Raw genomic sequence first — 18354 nt, 5'->3', positions numbered from 1 at the left:
GCGAGTCACTTCACTTCTCTGGGCCTCAGTTCCCTCATCTGTAAAATGGGGATTAAGACTGAGCCTCATGTGGGACAACCTGATCACCCTGCGTCTACCCCAGTGCTTGGAACAGTGCTCTGTACATAGTAAGCGCTTAACAAATACCAACATTATTATTACTATTATTCTGAAAAAGTGACACAGGGTCAGAGTCACCTGGCTTTAGCTGAGAGCCCCCAACCTGGCTTCTTCCTTCCCTGCAGCCTGGGACATGGACCCACAGAAGGAGGAGAGAGAGGGGGAGGGAGGAAGGGGGGGAGAAAGGAAGGAGAAGGTGGCATGGAGACAGAGAGGACGAGAAGGAGAGGAGGGGAGAAAGGTGGGAGAAGGAGGTAGGGACGGAGGGAAGAGGGAGGAAGGAAGGGGTTTCTGTCCAGGGCTTCGAACATCTCCAAGGTCTTGGCAGAACTCTCTTAGTACCCTGCCTAGCTCTTCTATTACCTTCAAATGTTCCCCAGGCCCGAGCACATCCCTTGTGATTAAAGCCACTGACCGGACAGCAGCAGAGGCCAAGCCAGGGGCTGCATTTTCTTGATTTTATTTGTCACGAAATAAATTTAGAGATAAATCAGGAGCCAGGCCCACTGCCCACAGTTCCAAGGGGCCAAGGATGCCTGAGTTGGTCTCAGATCATGACCTACTGAAGGAACACACGCAAGAAGTCATTATAAGCTATTTTGGAAGATAAGGTTCTGTCATAATATTCCTTAACGTGAAAGAACTCCTCCTCGGAGAGGCTAATCCCATACTGCTGCAGAACCTGGAAAAAAGATGGGAGTCTAGGGTCAGGGAGGACCCCTTGGGGCAGGCCAGCATGGTCATATGTAGGAAAATGGGTGGACAAGGCCCACGGCCACAGGAGTGAAAGTCTTGGTTGTTGATGATCCTGATTGATGGCAGTTTGGAGTGAGGCGTTCGGAGAGCAGAGAGGAACAGAGAGTTGCTCTCTCCACTTCAAAGTCCTATTGAAGGCACATCTCTTCCAAGAAGCCTTCCCTGACTTAAGCCCTCCTTTCCTCTTCTCCCATTCCCTCTGCATCACCTGGACTTGCTCCCTTTATTCATCCCCACTCCCAGCCCCACAGCGCTTATGTCCATATCTCTAATTTATTTATTTCTATTAATGTCTGTCTCCTCCTCTAGACTGCAAGCTCACTCTGGGCAGGGAATGCATCTGTTATATTGTACTCTCCCAAGACTTTAGTGCAATGCTCTGCACACAGTAAGTGCTGAATAAATACGATTGACTGATTGACTGGCAAGTGAGGATGACTGAAGGTGCAGACAGAGAGGACCGTGCTGGCTGGGGCATGAGCGGTGCACATAGGAACTGTGGAAGCCCAAGGGGGTTTGTTGAGCAGGCCCTGTGGCTTTGTAGGCCCTGGAGGGTGGTGGTGGTGCTTGGCTCCAGACCAGCAAGGTACAGTGGATATTTTAGCCTTGGGACTTAGAGCGAGTCTCAAGGGGAGCAGGGACCAGCGAGGCCTGTGGCTGGGCCACAGAGGGTGCAAAGGCAAAAGGGGATGCAGGGTGGGCACTGGAGGCAGACAGGACATATAGACTGAGACAGGGGACACCGGCAGGGTCATTGGCAGGGGTCGACCGGGGTCTGGGGAAGTTGGAGGAACAGAACAGTATTTGTCCACTATGCTGACACAGACAGGACACGACTGGGATGTAAACATTGCAGGGCCGGGGAGACACCTGACTATCTTGTGCACACAGGGGGTAAACCCAGCCTCCCACCTCCAGCTTTCTGACAACCAGGATGAGGCAGGTTGTGGCTGTGAGAACTGATGGGCCAGATTTACCTCTCTGAAATCTGCCACGTCCATCATCCCCGTCCTGGCCTGGTCATAGTGTTTAAAGGTGCGTCGCAGAGGTCTCCAGCAGTGCAGGATTTGGGGCTGGATCCGGAGTAGGGCGGCGAAAAGCTTCGGACTCTGGGGACTGGGGCCCTCCTGTAGAGGGGATGCAGGGACACAGGGGTTGGGGGTAAACTGCCGTCAGACTGGGTTCTGGGTCACACAGAGGGGTCCTCTCTTCTGGACCACCCTGACCCTCTCCCCCACACCCTCCCCAATGACTGCCCACAACAACCCTGCTCGCCCTGCTGGGCTGGAGGAGAGCGAGGAGGAGGAAGAAGAGAAAGAGGAGGAGGAGGAGGGGGAGGAGGAGGAAGAGGAAGAGGAGGGCTGGGTGGGGGAGGAGCAGTGGAAAGGGAAGAAGGGAGGTGGAATCCATATGCCATCGAATGGTTTTAGTGAAGGAACAGATTTCAGTGGGGCTTCCAACGGATGAGTAGAAATGAACAGGATTTTTTTTCCATTCAAAGGTTGTAATTATATCTCATAATTAGACAGCGTGCTACACTGTAATTATTTCATTTAGGTGTTGTGAGATTGAAAACAAGTTATTTGAGCATGATTTCACCCTAGACCCGGCTGCATATCACAAAGGTGAACCACACTATAAGACACTCTTTAGGGAGGCAAAATTTGAACCGGGAATGATCCTGAAGCTACATGAATTTTGAATCTGAGCACCCTGGCAGTGGGGGGTGGGGGTGAAGGGGAAGGGAGGGGGAAAGGAAAAGGCCTGGGTTCCTATGCCTGGGAGCTGGGAGACGCCTGGGGGCCTGTCAACCTGGTCAGCCTGGGTCTGGAAGCGAGACAGCCAGTGTGAAAAGAGGACCACATGTCTAGATGCCCCTCATGGGGGATCTCCCAGTGCTAGGTTCTGGAGGTTTCTGCCCCCAGGTTGCCCTCTCCCCCTTGGGGTCACCCAGGGAAGACTCCCCCACTCCCCAGAGCCTGGATGGTGGGACTCTCTGACCAGAATCTCCAAAGGGCCAGGCCTGGCCCGACTTGGCTTGAGGCACCTCTCTCCCTTTTGGCCTTCCCCAGGGCTGGAAATCCAAAGCCTTTCTCCTCACCTGGTTCACCCTATTTCTGGCCTTATCCCTCCATTTCTTTTCTCCTGATCCTGGCATTCCTGCCCCTGCTCTCACTGCCTTTCAGGGCTCCTATTGCTCCCGTCCCTACCCTCCCTGTCCGCTTCTTCCCCTGTGGACTCCCAAGTCACTGCCTGGCCTGACCCTCCTGCTGTGGTCCCTCCCCCAGATTCCCTATTCTACTTCGCAACAAACATAGCTGACCCTTCCTTAGCCCCCAAACCTCCACCCTCCCCTCCACTGCACCATCAGACAGCTTGGCTAAAACGATTCAAGACCCCAGGGTTTTCTTCTGGTTTAGTCAAGGAACTGGAGCCCGGGATTCTGGTAGTGCCATTGTGGCAGAGGGGACGAGGGTGGGATGATCAGTGTGGCCATAGACCTGGGTACTAGCAGGAGGGGAGGGAGAAGCCAATAGGGTTTTCAGGCTGACTCCTGCCATCTCACCAGGCCCTCCCACTCCCGCCAAGTAACCTGTTTCATGGCTGACATACCAGCGTGGGGAACTTCTGGATCTTAAGCCTTCGGAGCAGTGAAGGCTTCTTGGCCGTGAACAGCAGCACATAGCCCTGGAGGAAGTCACAGTAGGCGAACCGGCCATTGCTCTTCTTGTCGTATTTGGCCGTAAGCTGCTGCTGATCATCTTTACTGAGGTCTAGGCCAAACTTCTCTGCTACAGCTGAAACACAGGAACGGCCCCGTTGGGCCGGGGGCATCAGGGGAGACCAACCTCTGACAAGCCGGCCTGTGTCCGTGCAAACACAAGTCAGGCCATTCGACCAAAGCTCCAGTTACTCCAGCTGGTTGGGCTGATTGGATCCCAGAGTACCACTTAAGGAGGTATGGGGGCAATATGGCTTAGTGGAAAGATTCCAGGGCAGGGAATCAGGAGCCCTGGGTTCTAATCTCAGATCTGCCTTCGGCCTACCATGTGGCCTGGGGCAAGTCACTTCTCCTCTCTAGGCCTCGGTATCGTCCTTTGTAAATTGGGCACAAGATCTCTGCTCTCCCTCCACACGTCATGAACTAGTAGAAAGAGCTTGGGTCTGGGAGTCAAAGGTCCTAGGTTCTAATTCCAGCTCTGCCACTGGTCTGCTGTATGACCTTGGGCAAGTCATTTAACATTACTGTGCCTCAGTTTCCTCACTTGTACTGTGGGGACTGAATACCTGTTCTCCCTCCTGCTTAGACTGGGAGCCCCAGATGACCGTGTATGACCTAATTATCTTATATCTACCCCAGTGCTTAGTACAATGCTTGGCACATAGTAAGCAATTAATGAATACTTTATTATCATTATTGTTATTATTATTAGTTTGGGAGTCCCTTGTTGGGTGGGACTGTCCAATCCCGCATCAGCCCAGCACTCAGCACAGAGTTAATGTTGAATAAAAACCATAACTAGGCAACTAGCAGCTTGCAAATCCGGACTCAGTTGGACCAAGACACCCACCCTTGACTGAAAAGAAGACAAACCCCAGAAATCTGCGGTGGCCATTTCTCCTTGTTGGTCAAGATCTTTGCCTGAGCATTCTTTCAGCAGGGCCTTCCAGCAGCTTTGAATTTTATTTCTCAGCTTCCATTCGCTGGACTTACAGGCCAGCAGGGGTGGTACCTGGGTCTGGGCAGCTGACAAAGGCACCAGGCGCTCTGGACACACTGGACGCTCCGGCGTCTGAGGGCCAAGAGCAGATGTTCTGAGCTTATGGTCATGCTGAGAAGCGGAGCCGTTCTAACCATTAGTTCCCTGTATTCCCATTCCGCCTCCCTCCCTGACCACCCTCCCCTTCAATCTTTGGCAGGTAGAGTGGAGGACCCCCTCCGTGACTCGGTGGAGGGTCCCCCTCTGTCTCTCACTTTCCACTCCCTGAACCTTCATCCATGCCATTTCAGCCCACAGAAAGACACCTCAAAGACACACCTCCTCCAAGAGGCCTTCCATTCATTCATTCATTCAATAGTATTTATTGAGCGCTTACTATGTGCAGAACTGTACTAAGCGCTTGGGATGAACAAGTCGGCAACAGATAGAGACGGTCCCTGCCGTTTGACGGGCTTACAGTCTAATCGGGGACTTCCCTGACTAAGCCCTCCTTTCCACTTCTCCCACTCCCTTCTGAGTCACTCTGTAGTCATCCCCATTTTCAGCACAGCACTTATGTACATATCTGTAATTTACTTAATTTTATTCATGTCTTTCTTCCCCTCTAGATTGTAAGATTGTTGTGGGCAAGGAATGTGTTTGTTTATTGCTATATTGTATTCTCCCAAGTGTTTAGTACAGTGCTCTGCACACAGTAAGCACTCAATAAATATGATCGACTGATTGGCTGACTGACTCAGAGTCACCGTCTAAGCCCCCAACCCAGACCATGCCCCTCCTTGGCAATTCAGGTTGCCCCATGCCTTCCTACCCACCGAGGCGTGGCCCTGGCCCAGCCCCTCCCCACCCCTGCCTGGTCCCTTCTCCCCAGTCTCCCGAGAGTGGGTTGGGGTGGGCCAAGCACTGACCCAGGCCCTGGGGAATCCAGCCACTCGGACACCCTGCCAGGGCACCCACCTGGGAATGGCTGGTCGGAGCAGGTGCAGTTTTGGACTGCGGAGATCTGGTGCTGCCCCCCGACAGAGAGGCAGGCTTGGAGCCTCTCTCAGGAACCCCAGCAGGGTCGGTGGAGGTTAGGGGTGGGGTCGCCGTTTTCCTGCAGAACTTGGCCAAAAAGTCACGGTATTTCAGCTTCCCGCTGGTGTCGAGTGGCATGTGGCTCCACAGGTTCTCAAACTGTTGGGAAGCATGAGGGTCTGTGTGAGGGGGTGGGTTGGAAGGCCCGGGGTCAGGGAGGGGGGCCTGAGGCGGGAGAGAGGAGGCCAGGGGAGGGGGCTCCAGGGTCGGAAAGTGGAGGCCAGGATCGGGGAGGGGAGGGTCTGAGCAGGAAAGGGGTCCCTGGAATGGGAGAGAGGAGGGTAGCAGGGGGAGGGAGGCAGAGGGGAGGGTGCTTTAGGTAGAAGAAATGGGAGCTACCCTCACCAGAGGTCAGTACCCAGCAGTGGCCCCCAGCAGGGCTCTTAACAGAGTTCGACAGCCCCTGGGCCTACCACTTCCATCTATCACCAACCATCACTGGAAACACCTCTGGCACTTGGGAAAGAAGAGTTTTTATTCACTTGGATGCTGGGATATATGTGTGTGTGTGTGTGTGTGTGTGTGTGTGTGTGTGTGTGTGTGTATTTACTTGTGTGCTGCTGTTGCTGATGCTGCTGCTCCACAATCCAGAGCTGGGAAGGTGGGGGTTTGGCTGAGGGAAAGGGATGTGACTGGAGCACCTCCCCCACCCCCTCCCCGGAGGGCCTTCCTTCCTCCACTCACAGAGGTACCCTGGCAGCTTCCCCAGAACCAGGCACATTGTGGGGATCGACCTCTTTCAGAGCTCATCCAGAATCATTCCTGGAGCTCCCCCCCTCCCCACACCTCGTCCCGACTCACTCCCTTTGCTGTAACCACCCTCCCCGTCCCACAGCACTTGTGTATATATGTAAATATGTAATATATGTATATATATATATAAATTCATTTATATTAATGCCAGAAGCCGACCATGTGCTGACCCTAGACCCCACCGTCCTGACCTGTTCATCACTCCAGAGTGGGAATCGAAGGCTGCAGATGCCTCTAAAATCCTCCTTGGTCACTGTCCCCGCTTGCGGGGGGTCGGCGTCCGCCAGAGCTTGGGCCAGCGGGGTGGAGTGAGCCCTTAGCGTCTCACGGAGCTTGGTGGGGAGGTCCTGCTTGGACTGACCCTGGGGGGGTGTTCGGCCAGCAGACCCCGGCATCCCCTTCTCCTTGACCTTGCTGCCCGTCATCTGCCTGGGCTGAAGAGAAAGAGTGTCTGGTTAAAGCGTGATGACCCCAGAAGCTGGCAACAATGGGTTGGGGGTGAAGGGCAGGGGTGGGCAGGAGATGAGTGGAGGGGGGACGAACCCCAAAGCAATTATATATATATCTTTCAATAATATACTATACATCATTTATTTATATTCACATCAGTCTACCCCTCTAGACTGTAAACTTGTCGTGGGAAGGGAACCTGTCTGTCAACTCTATTGTATTGTACTCTCCCAAGTGTTTAATACAGTGCTTTGCATATAGCAAAGTCTCAATAAATACCATCGATTAATTGATCGATTGATTGAGACTTGACTAGTGGCTGCCTGACTGGGGCTCACATTCTAAGGGGGAGAGAGAACATGCACTTAATCACCCCTGGACAAACAGGAAATTGAGGCAGAGAAAAGGTAAGTGACTTGCCCAAGATCACTCAGCAAGCCAGTGGCAGAGCCAGGATTCTCTCCTGAGAATGCTAGACTGGTGACTAAATTTTCTGTGCTCACATCTGGTCCTCACTGAATCTTAACACAGTTATAAATATTACCATGTTTGTCTCTTCCACTAAAGTGGAAGCTGTGTGTGGGCAGGGAATGGATCACTTGGCTTTTCTATTTTTCCCAATGCCTAGTACAGTGCATTGCATTAAGTGGGTCCTCTTCCTCTTCCTCTTCCTCCTCCTCCACTTTCTCCTTCATGCCCTCCTCTTTCTCTTTCTCCCCTTCTCTTCATTTTCCTCTTTCTCCTCTTCCTCCTTTTTCACTTCCTCCTCTTTCACTGCTTCTTTCTTCTCCTTCTCCCCCTTCTCTTCATTCTCCTCTCCTTCCTCCTCTTCCTCCTCCTCCCCTTCCACCATACTCTCCTCCTCCTCTTTGTCTTCCTCATTTTTTTCCCTCCTTCTCTTCTTCCTCCACCACCCCCTTCTCCTTTTCCTCTCCCCCCTTCTTCTCCTCCGCTTCTCCCTTCTCTCTCTCCTTTTCCTCTTCCTTTTCCTTTTCCCCCTCTTCCTTCTCCTTCTCCTCTGCTTCCTCTTCTTCTTGTTCCTCCCCCTTTGCCTCCTCTCCTTCCCTCCTCTTCCCTGCCTCCCTCCTTTTCTTCTCTCAGCTCCAGTCAGGTTGTGATTGGGTGTGGGTTGGTGTGCAGAGAAGTGTGGCCTAATGGGTGGAACAGAGCCTGGGAGTCAGAAGGACCTGGATTCTAATCCCAGCTCCACACCTGTCTGTTGTCACTTCACTTGGGTAAATCATTTCACTTCTCTGAGCCTCAGTTCCCTCATCTGTATAATGGGGACAGAGACTGTGAACCCCATGTGGTACAGGGACTGTGTCTAACCTGATTTGCTTGTATCTGCCCCAGTGCTTAGCACAGTGCCTGGCACACAGTAAGTCCTCAACAAATGCTACAGTTGTTAACTCCTTCTGTAGGGCCTCTCAACCTTTGAGGATTCTCTACCCTGGGACCTTGTCTCTGGGTGGAGAGTAACCTTCTTCCGCCTCCAGCCCCACAGCTGGAGGCACTCTCTATGGGTCAGAGGTCGGACTATTTGCTGCCAGGAAACCTGCTTTGCCCACTTGGACCCCATGAGTCTCCCCTGAACCCCCTGAGACCTTGCTAGGGAAGAAGTCTCCTGGGGGGTCCTCCAGGCCAGGCTGGGGCAGCTCAGGCTCCCGCAACCCTTCAGAACTCAATCCTCCACTCGTTTTCAAGGCGAAGTAATTGCCTTCTGAAGATGGAAAACTTGTTTCATTTGATCAAATATTTTGATTTGCAAAGACATTAATTGTATCTTCATTTGTATTTACGGAGAGAAGATGATCGCTGAAAACAACAGCAGCAGCGAGAAAGGTTTGCCAGGGAAAAAAAATCAAGCTGTTCTCCAACCAAATGCAAAACCAGAATGGGCTCTGCAGCCCAAACCCCACAAAGCCAGACTCCCGGATTCTGCCCGGATGGACACAGACGGATGCAGACGAACCCGGACAGACCCAGGAGGATCTGATGAACACGTATCACCTCACAGTCGTTGGCTTACCTCGTATGCCTGGGCAGGGCCAGCTCATTCAGTCAATTAATCAATCAACTGATCAATCATTTTTATTGAGTGCTTACTGTGTGCAGGGCACTAAGCACTTGGGAGAGTGCCACCCAACAATATAACTGACATATTCACATATATAACAGGCTCAGGGTGCTCACAGCAGGACCCGGTGCTCCCACTGCGGTTGGGTACCTTGTCCAGTCAGCATTTGCTGAGCCTCCATTTTTTGTGGAGTGCTGTCCTGGCCATCTACTGTGTACAGACCACTGTGGTGGGTGCTTACTGTATGTAGAATTCTGTACTGGGTGACAACTCGATGCAGAACACTGTGCTGTATGCCTACTGTGTGCTGAGCATTTTGCTGGGTGGCTATTACAGGCAGGCAATAGGCTGGATGGCTACTGTGTGTAGAGTGCTGTGTTGGTTGTCTATTGGGTACAGAATTCTGTATTGGGCACCTACTGCATGACGAGTGTTGCATGAGACATCTACAGTGTACAGAACTCTGTACTGGAAGCCTACCATATGCAGAGTGTTGTACTAAACACTGACTGAGTGCAGGTCACTATATATGCAGAGCACTGTGCTGGACACCTACTGTATGTAGATCATAACCTGAGCTCTTGAAGACCCTGATAAAGATCAAAATCCCAGACTTACCCTCCCTCCATACCCCACTAACACTTTACACACAGTGTGCCACTGAACCCATAATCTAAGTGCTCAGTACAGTGGCTCTCTACACACACTTTTTTATGGTATTTGTTAAGCATTTAACTATGAGCCAGGCACTTCGTAAATACTTCTGATTGTTTGATCAATTGATTATTCCAAAGTTCTTCCCCTGTGGGAACCACTGAACTAGATGTTAAAGGAGCCCTTGAGTGGGAGTACGGGGGAGAGGAACAAAAAGGGGGGACCCCTTGCTGCTGGGAAAGATAACCTAGGATGAGATCCCCCAAGGAGGCTGGCCCGCCCCACCACAGCAGGTAAATGTAGAAGCCTCCCGCACAGCCCCGCTCCCTCTCCATTTTCCCAAGTGCTCAGTACAGTGCCTGGTGCCTAGTGTTACTGCTTGATTGCCAGGCTGCAAGCCCTGCCCCTTTCCCATCCTGCCTCCTACTACTGCTGGTCCCCTGTGTGGAGAGGTCACACAGGCACTGACCGACCCACAGCCTGCAGGTGGGAGCAGAGAACCACCCCCACAGCCCCCAACCCTGGCCCCGGGGAAAGGCAGAAAGGCCCAGTAGATACCCATGGTGGGGGGAGGCAGGAAGGCCCAGCTGATTTGAGGAGGCTGAGGCCTTGGTGGAATGATAAAAATAATAATAATAATAGGTGTGGTATTAGTTAAGCGATTACCACGTGCTAGACATTGTACTGAGCACTGGGGTAGATACCAGGTAATTGGGTTAGACACAGTCCCTGTCCCACATAAGGTACACAATCTTATTCCCCATTTTACAGATGAGGTAACTGAGGCACAGAGAAGTGAAGTGACTTGCCCAATGTCACAGAGAAGACAAGTGACAGAGCTGGGATTAGAACCCAGTTCTTTCTGACTCCCAGGCCTGTGCTCTATTTACTAGGCTTCACTGCTAAAACTTCCTAAGCACTTTCCATAAAAAGAGTTCCAATCGGTCCCTCCCTCGATAAGAAGATCTGACGCTTCTTGTTGCAGTAACTCAGTGTCCACCATCACCTGGACGGGTCTAATAGAAGGGAAAGCCCAGCTAGGTAACCCTGTGCGGGAGACAGAGATGTAGAAAGTCAAAACGGATTACAAACATTTGGCTGTAGATTGTGGTTCCGCCTTCAGTTGAAAACAGCAATCTCCAACTCTCTCTCTCGCAGAGAAAAAAAGCCCCTAGAGTTATTTAATGCTCAACGTGGGCTGGGAGACTCACCAAGTCCAGAGAGCTCATTGGTTCTCTGGCTGCCTGACTGTGACATAATATTTAATTACCCCATGGTTCGGTACCGATGCGTTTTGTTCTAAATTCTATTATTGCCATGGTAATAAAGCAGAAAAACGGATGTGATTTTTTTACTGGGTGATGACTTTTTTTTGGTTTCAATTTATTTATGCTGAAGGCATTGTTTTTATATTTGCAGGGGAAGCTGCTGTGGGAACACGATGCTAATTCTGTAGTATTGTACTCTTCTGAGCACTTAGTAAAGTGCTCTGGACAGCACAAGAGCTCAATAAATACTACTGATTGATTGATTGGTTCGTTAAGGCCCAACTTGGAAAACGTGTAAGCAGGAGCTCCTAATACCATGAGTTTGTGTTCCCTACTGAGGAAGTGTGCCCCCCAACTTTGACTTGGAATTGTAGATTTACCTATCTGTGTAGCTTAAAATCTTCATGGCCCACTGGAAAAAGCACAGGACTCAGAGTCAGGAAACCGGGGTTCAAATCCCAGCTCCGCTTCTTGTTCGTTGGGCGACCTTGACTTCACTTGATTTCTCTGGGCCTCAGTTTCCTCATCTATAAAATGGGGATGAAATACCTGCCCTCCCTCCTCCATATACTGTGAGACAGGGACCGTATAGGACAGGGATTGGGTCTGATCTGAATGTATCGTGTCAAGCCCAGTGTTCAGCACAGGGCTTGACACATAGTAAGCACTTCATAGAAACCCCAGTCATTATTATTGTTAATAATAATTAGTAGGATGGGAAGGAATGGCCATCAGTCTAGAGCTCTGCCAGTGCTACTGGCATTTCTGTGGAAAATACCCCTGGGGGTGTTGTTTTGCCCTCTTGCCACCAATCAATCCATCATATTTATTGAACATTAACTGTGTGCAGAGCACTATAGCAAGACTTGGGAGAGTACAATTGAGAAGCAGCATGGCCTAGTGGATAGAGCACGGGCCTGGGAGTCAGAAGGACCTGACTTCTAGCCCCAGCTCCGTCACTTGTCTGCTGAATGACTTTGGGCAAGCCACTTACTTCTCACTTGTAAAATGAGGATTAGGACTGTGAGCCCCATGTGGGACATGCATGTTGGACTGTATCCAACCTGATCACCTTGTATCTACACATAATGCTTAGAATAATTCCTGGCACATAATAAGTGCTTAACGAATATCATAAAAAATTGATTACTGTGTCAGCCTCCTTGCTGACCTCCCTGCCTCCTGTTTTTCCCATTCCAGTCCATATTTCTCTCTGCTACCCAGATCATTTTTCTACAAAACCGTTCAGTCCATTTTTCCTCACTCCTCAAGGACTTCCGGTAGTTGACCATCCACCTCTGCTCAAACTGAAACTCCTTACCATAAGTTGTAAAGCACTCAATCACCTTGCCCCCTCCTACCTCACCTCCTGCTCTCCTACTATAACCCAGCCTGCACACTTCACTCCCCTAATGTAAACCTACTCACTGTACCTCCATCTCATCTTCCTCACCACTGCTCAGTAAACACAACTGATTCATTGATTACAGTATAACTGAATAGGTAGACATGTTCCCTGCCCCCAACTTACTTACAGTCTAAAGGGTTGCCGCCACAGAACAACCCCCGGGGCTGGAGCAGCAAACCGACTCCCACACTGGAGCCGCCATATTGGAGCCCCCAACACTGGAGCCTCCCACGCTGGAACCTCTCACTGGAGCCTCCCACACTGGTGCTCGCCACGCTGAAGCCCCCGACACTGAAAGAGGAAATCAACAATACCCCTTCAGTAGAAAGAGAAATTGACAACTTGGTATTAAAGTGTAGTAGTAAATCCACAAGCACGTGCTAATCTACTTCATATTATTCAGAAAAGTGTATTTCCAACTCAGAAAAGAGTAATCTGCATATAATTACAAACAACGGAGATGTTTATCATCAAGGGAGCTTTGAGGAGAATGGACTTATGGGGAATGAGCAAAAAATGAGTTCTTATTGCGGGTCCAATTCATGAACAAATTGTTCTCCCCCTTGCAAGGGAGAACCAGAAAATCCTGCTGTTTCTTCTTCTGCTTGAAAGAGAGAGGTGGATCTAGCCATCCAGCACATCCTCCCTGTCAGCCTCGACCTCACTCTTTACCTCACATTATTTTTAAAGTTTCCCTCATTTTTCATGCATCCTCTCTTGGTGGTCAGTCCATTGGCTCCAAGGGCCAGCGGATGAGGAAGAAGAGGAAGGTGAGCCCCACCGTCTGTCTTCTTCTCTCCTTTGAAATCCTGTTGCTCCATGACCTGGTTATCCAGAACTGATCCTGGAATGGGTTGGCTGGCCTTGGGCTTCGGACCTCGGGCCTCGGGTCTTGGACCTCGGGTCCATCTCACTCAGGAACCCCATGGCATGGCGGCAGAGGCAGAGGCTGACACCTGACACCACTTCTCAGGTAGACAGGAAGGAATCTCCTCGGGAGCCACAGATCATCCAGTCTTCTCCTGCGACTGTTCTCTCTCAAGCACTTATACAGTGCTCTACTCTCAGGAGGCTCCCAGTTCCGTGCTCTACAAAAAGCAGGTTCCCAGTACAGTGCTCTGTACTCAGTAGGTGTCCAATAAAGCACTCTGTACCCCTTAAGTGCCCAGTACAGTACTCTGAGCACAGTAGATGCCCAGTATAGCACTCTGACCACATTAAAACACCAAATACAGCACACTGAACACAATAGGTCCGCAGTACACCACTCTGCACATTGTAAGTACCCAGTACGGTCTTTGGATTGATTTCTGGTTGACAGTGATTCTCCAAGTGAGTGGCTACAGTCCAATTTGCATGGCCTAGAGTAAGATTACTAGTGGTCAGTGGTATAGCTGGAGGTTGGCAGGGGGCAGAGCAGGGGTTGAGCAGACTGGGCAGGGACTTGCAGGACACTGAGCAGGGGCTGACTGGGGGCTGACTGGAAGGCTTAACAGGGGCTGGCCAGGGGCTGGCTGGGGACTGATTGGGGGCCTGGCCAGGAGCTTCCCTTGGGCTGAATTGGGGCTGAGCAGGGCCTGGCCAGGACTGACAGGAGGCTGAACAGGGGCTGATTGGGGGTTGACCTGGGGCTGACCAGGGGCTGAGCAGGACCAGGCCAGGGACTGGCTGGGGCTGATCAGGAGCCGGCCAGGGCCTGAGCAGGGGTTTGCTGGGGGCTAGCCGAGCTGAGCAAGGGACTGGCCAGGGGCTGGCTGGGGGTTGAGCAGGGGCTGACCAGGAGCTGAGCAGGGGGGATGACTGGAGGCTGAGCAGGGGCTGGCTGGGGGCTGGCCGTAGGAAATATGATTGAATGAATGAATGAATGAATGAATGACAGCAGCTAGGTCAATATAAGTCAAACAGGGCTGAAATTGCAGGAGGGGAGAGCGGCCAGGAGGATTGTCCAAGAACAGGCAGGATTCTCCCAGGGAAGAAATCATTCAGCTCTGCCCCAACTGCCCCCTCGGCCCTGCCAACCCCACCAGGAGAGAAGCCGCAAGTGGCTGGGGTTGGAGGAGCCATGTAAACTTCCCAGCATGGCCTAGTGGCAAGAGCCTGGGCTTGGAAGTCAGAAGAACCTGGGTTCTAATCCTGGCTCCTCCACTTGTTTGCTGTGTGACCTTGGGCAAATCATTTAACTTCTCTGTGACTCTGTTACCTCATCTGTAAAATAAGGATATATTGTGAGCCCACATGTGGGACATGGACTGGGTCCAACCCTATTAGCTTATATCTACACCAGCACTTAATACAGTACCTGGCACGTAGTAAGTGCTTAACAAATTCCATAAAAAAAAGGAACACCTTCCAGGAACCACTGAGGGACAGGCAAGATGACTAGTTAGAGGAACATCACCCAGGAGGGAGCTCTTTGGTACCCACCCAATGCCTGCATCTCAGAGCCATGGGGATTTGTTAATTTTTGCTTAAAATTTGCCTGTCTTGGCTCTGCTCTGACAAATGAAACAAGTTAAGTGAGTTTCCGTTTCAACTTCACTAGTTCTGAAACAGGAAAGAATTGGAGCGCGTTTGGAAGACACAACTGTTTTTTCCGGGGTGGACATATGTACCAAGACACAACTCCCCACTTCGGAGCACGAGAGGCAGAATCAGTTGTGACAGAATCATAAAAACCTGTTCAGAAGATGGATGAACTGCTCTTTGTTAAGGGATAATTAAATCCTCGCAACAGCCCCTGAATCCCATTTATGGCCACACCAGCCACTTTTATTTTTATCCAGTCTCGCGAAGTCCTTGCTGAAGGCTTGGTAACGTTCCCTAAACTTCTCCCTGGAACAGAGCCTATTCAAGAGTCCCAGTTGGCACCAGGAAACGAATCGCCCAAACTATTACAGAGAGAGTAAGGTAAAAGCAAGCGTTTCTTTCATGTACAAAGCTTCATTCTAAGGCTAATGTTAGTCCACAGGCAACCCTGGTGATCAGAGTCTTCCAGCCAATTCCTCCAATTCCGGATATAAGACCATCACTGCCCACGAGGAAGGGAAGGTAGGAAATAATAGAACTTAAGACCTGGGACTGGGACTCTGTACTCACCAGCTGGGTCCCTGCTAATCTGGAGTGGGGAGCCATGAATCCAAGAGTAGAAAACAAACTCAGGCCCGGCAGGGTCCATCTGCCTCTGTGTGGCTAGGAAGGTATTGCCATCACCCACCATCCTTCCAGTCCTTCCGGTGCCCAGGGGCTCATTTTCTGTCACTGTTGCATCTTTGAGGTTGGAGGCAGGTTTGCTCATAGACCTGACTCCATGTCCCAACGGCCCCGGACCCAGATCACATGCCCGAAACCTCAGGCCTGGGCCCAGGCAGAGACCCCTGGCGTCAACACCAACTGTTTCATGTTGAAAGGGATGATGCTGAACCTGTCCTGGTGGGTGGGTTGGTTGGGAGGAGTCAAGCAGGCGTTAGGTCCAGGGCAAAGGGAAGGTTTGAGGGGGCTTAGTACATTGCTCTGCACACAGTAAGCACTCAATAAGTACGGTTGAATGAATAGGTTAGCCCGCCCTTAAAGTGCTTCCCCTTGGGGCCCAGCTCCCAGAATCTTTGGTTCCAGAGTTCAATTGGCTCAGATCTGAAAGCCTGGGGATGTGGTTCCCTAAGGAGCTGGACCCAGAGCAGTGGTCCTGATTGGCTCTCCCCAGAAGTATTATGGAAGGCAATCAATCAATCAATTATATTTACTGAGCGCTTATAGTGCCAATCATGGGACTCTCTGCTCCTTTATTTTTAGCCCCCATTGCCGTCATCAGAGCTGAGCTGGGACAGGGAGGCTGGAACCATGCGGATCTCCACAGTGCAGGAGTATGAGCCGGCCTGCAGGCTGGGAAAAAGGACCCGAGGTGAGCCTGATCTAAGATGAGACTCGGGCAGACCTGGCCCCACGTGGAGTCTTGGACCCAGGGAGCATCAGCTGGGAGCCACAAGAACCATGTGGGCCAACGCTCCAGAAGCCTCACAAGTTGATGACTTCCATTGTCCACTGCCCACCACCACATAGTGGAGACAATGGACTCCAATCAATCAGTCGATCAATCTATGGTATTTTTTGAGTGCTTACTTTGTGCAGAACTACATGTTTGAGAGAGTACAAAAGAGTTGGTACATATGGTCCCTGTCCACAAGGAGCATACAGTCTAGATGGGCAGACATTAAGATAAATTACATATATGTATATGTAAGTGCTATGGGACTGAGGGAGGAGTGAATATCAAGTGGTTAAAGGGTACAGAACTCAGCACCTAGGTGATGTACACAGGAGAGGGAATAGGGGAAAAGAGGGCTTAGCTGGGGAAAGCCTCTTAGAGAAGATGTGATTTTCAGGGCTTTGAAGGTAGGGAGAGTGGTGGTCTGTTTCTATATAAAGGGGGAGGGAGTTCTGGGCCACAAGGAGGACATGCTCATGGTGTCAGCATTGAGATAAGCGAGATTGAGGTATATTGAGTAAGTGCGGGCTGGGATGTAGCAGGAAATCAGCAAGGAGAGGTAAGAGGGGAAGAGCTGACTGAGTGCTTTAAAGTCAAGGGTGAGGAGTCTCTGATGTGGAGGTAGATGGGCAGCCACTAGAGGTTCTTGAGAATTGGGGAAATGTGGGCTGAACCATTTTGTAGGAAAATGATGTGAGCAGCAGGATGAAGAATGGACTGAAGTGGGGAGAGGTAGGAAGGTCAGTGGGGAGGCAGATGTAGTAGTCAAGATGGGATAGGATTTATTTGTTTTAATGTCTGTCTCCACCTCTCGACCGTAAACTCGTTGTGGGCAGGGAATGTCTGTTATACTGCTCTATTATACTGTCCCAAGAGCTTAGTACAGTGCCTTGCGCACAGTATGTGCTCAAAAAATATGACTGACTGACTGCTTGGATCAGAATAGTAGCAGTTTGGATGGAGAGGAGAGGGCAGATTTTTACTGATGGTGTGAAGGTAGAACTGACAGGATTTGGTGACAGATCGGTCATGTTTAATATGGAATTACTGTTGGTAAGTCTGGAGAGATAACGGAGAGATTCAGAATGAAAAGGAAAAGGTGTCTTGCTCCTTCCTCCACTCTGTAACTGAATGGGACTGGTGAGGGCAGGGCTAAGTCCAAGTGGTGATAGAGGTTGTTAGAAGTGCCCACCCTGGGCAGCACCCAGTTTGGGGCTCCAGGAAAGCAGCCCTTTGCATCAATCAATCAATCAATCAATCAATCAATCATATGTGCTAAGCACTCACTGCGTGCAAGCATCAATCTGCATTGATCTTGTCCCCAGATTCTGGGGATGACAAGAGTCTGAGCTCCGTTACAGGTGCCCGGCAGAGCGATTACCCGTCATTATCCTCCACTTAATCCTTCAAAATCAAAGCAAATGAAGATGCAAAAGCAAAACATTTTTTGAGAATCATATTTTTAGAAAATTGAGGCATTCAGCATTTCTTGGACGGAATAATGGTTTCTAAGCAGTAATTATCCCTCTCGCAGCAGTAAACATGTGCACTGAGTAAATGGGTGGTGGTGGTGGGGGGGAGATGTCTGGCTAGAGCTGCTTTGCCAAATCAGGCCCTTTTATGGCAAAAGGGGCTGGTGCTTCCGGGTGGAGCTGGAGGAGTCAAGGTCAGATACGTTGTTAGTCTGGGTCAGAATGGAAATGTGACGCATTACTACTACAACCTGACCGGCCCGCATCACTCCTCCAACGCCAACCTACTCACCCTGCCTCGATCTCTAACTCACCGTCGACCCCTCACCCGTGACCTACCTCTGGCCTGGAACCTCCTCGCCCTTCAAATGCAACTGATAATTACCCTCCCCACTATCAAAGCCTAATTGACACCGCATCTCCTCCAAGAGGCCTTCCCTGATTAAGCCCTCATTTCCTCTTCTCTCACTCCCTTCTGAGTGACCTATACACTTGGATATGAACCCTTTATGCATTCGATATTCACTTCATTCATTCAATTATATTCATTGAGTGCTTACTGTGTGCAGAGGACTGCACTAAGCTCTTGGAGAAGTACAGTACAATAAACAGTGA

The 18354-nt window shown here is 50.7% G+C and overlaps 1 protein-coding gene across 1 annotated transcript; it reads right to left on the bottom strand.

The window, feature by feature from the left end:
* Positions 1–564: 564 nt before the first annotated feature.
* Positions 565–10841, bottom strand: EFCAB6 (EF-hand calcium binding domain 6). Its single transcript, XM_039914013.1, has 7 exons — positions 10821–10841; positions 6620–6862; positions 5556–5774; positions 4472–4670; positions 3490–3674; positions 1854–2003; positions 565–802 (listed from the first exon to the last, which is right to left on the bottom strand). The coding sequence occupies exons 1-7, from the start codon at positions 10836–10838 to the stop codon at positions 680–682; spliced, it is 1137 nt and encodes a 378-aa protein (XP_039769947.1). The 5' UTR covers positions 10839–10841; the 3' UTR covers positions 565–679.
* Positions 10842–18354: the final 7513 nt, after the last annotated feature.

Source organism: Ornithorhynchus anatinus, chromosome 14 (genome assembly GCF_004115215.2).
Source record: "Ornithorhynchus anatinus isolate Pmale09 chromosome 14, mOrnAna1.pri.v4, whole genome shotgun sequence".
NCBI lineage: Eukaryota > Metazoa > Chordata > Mammalia > Monotremata > Ornithorhynchidae > Ornithorhynchus > Ornithorhynchus anatinus.
The sequence above is the reverse complement of the archived record's forward strand: the minus strand, read 5'-3'. Positions and strand labels throughout refer to the sequence as shown.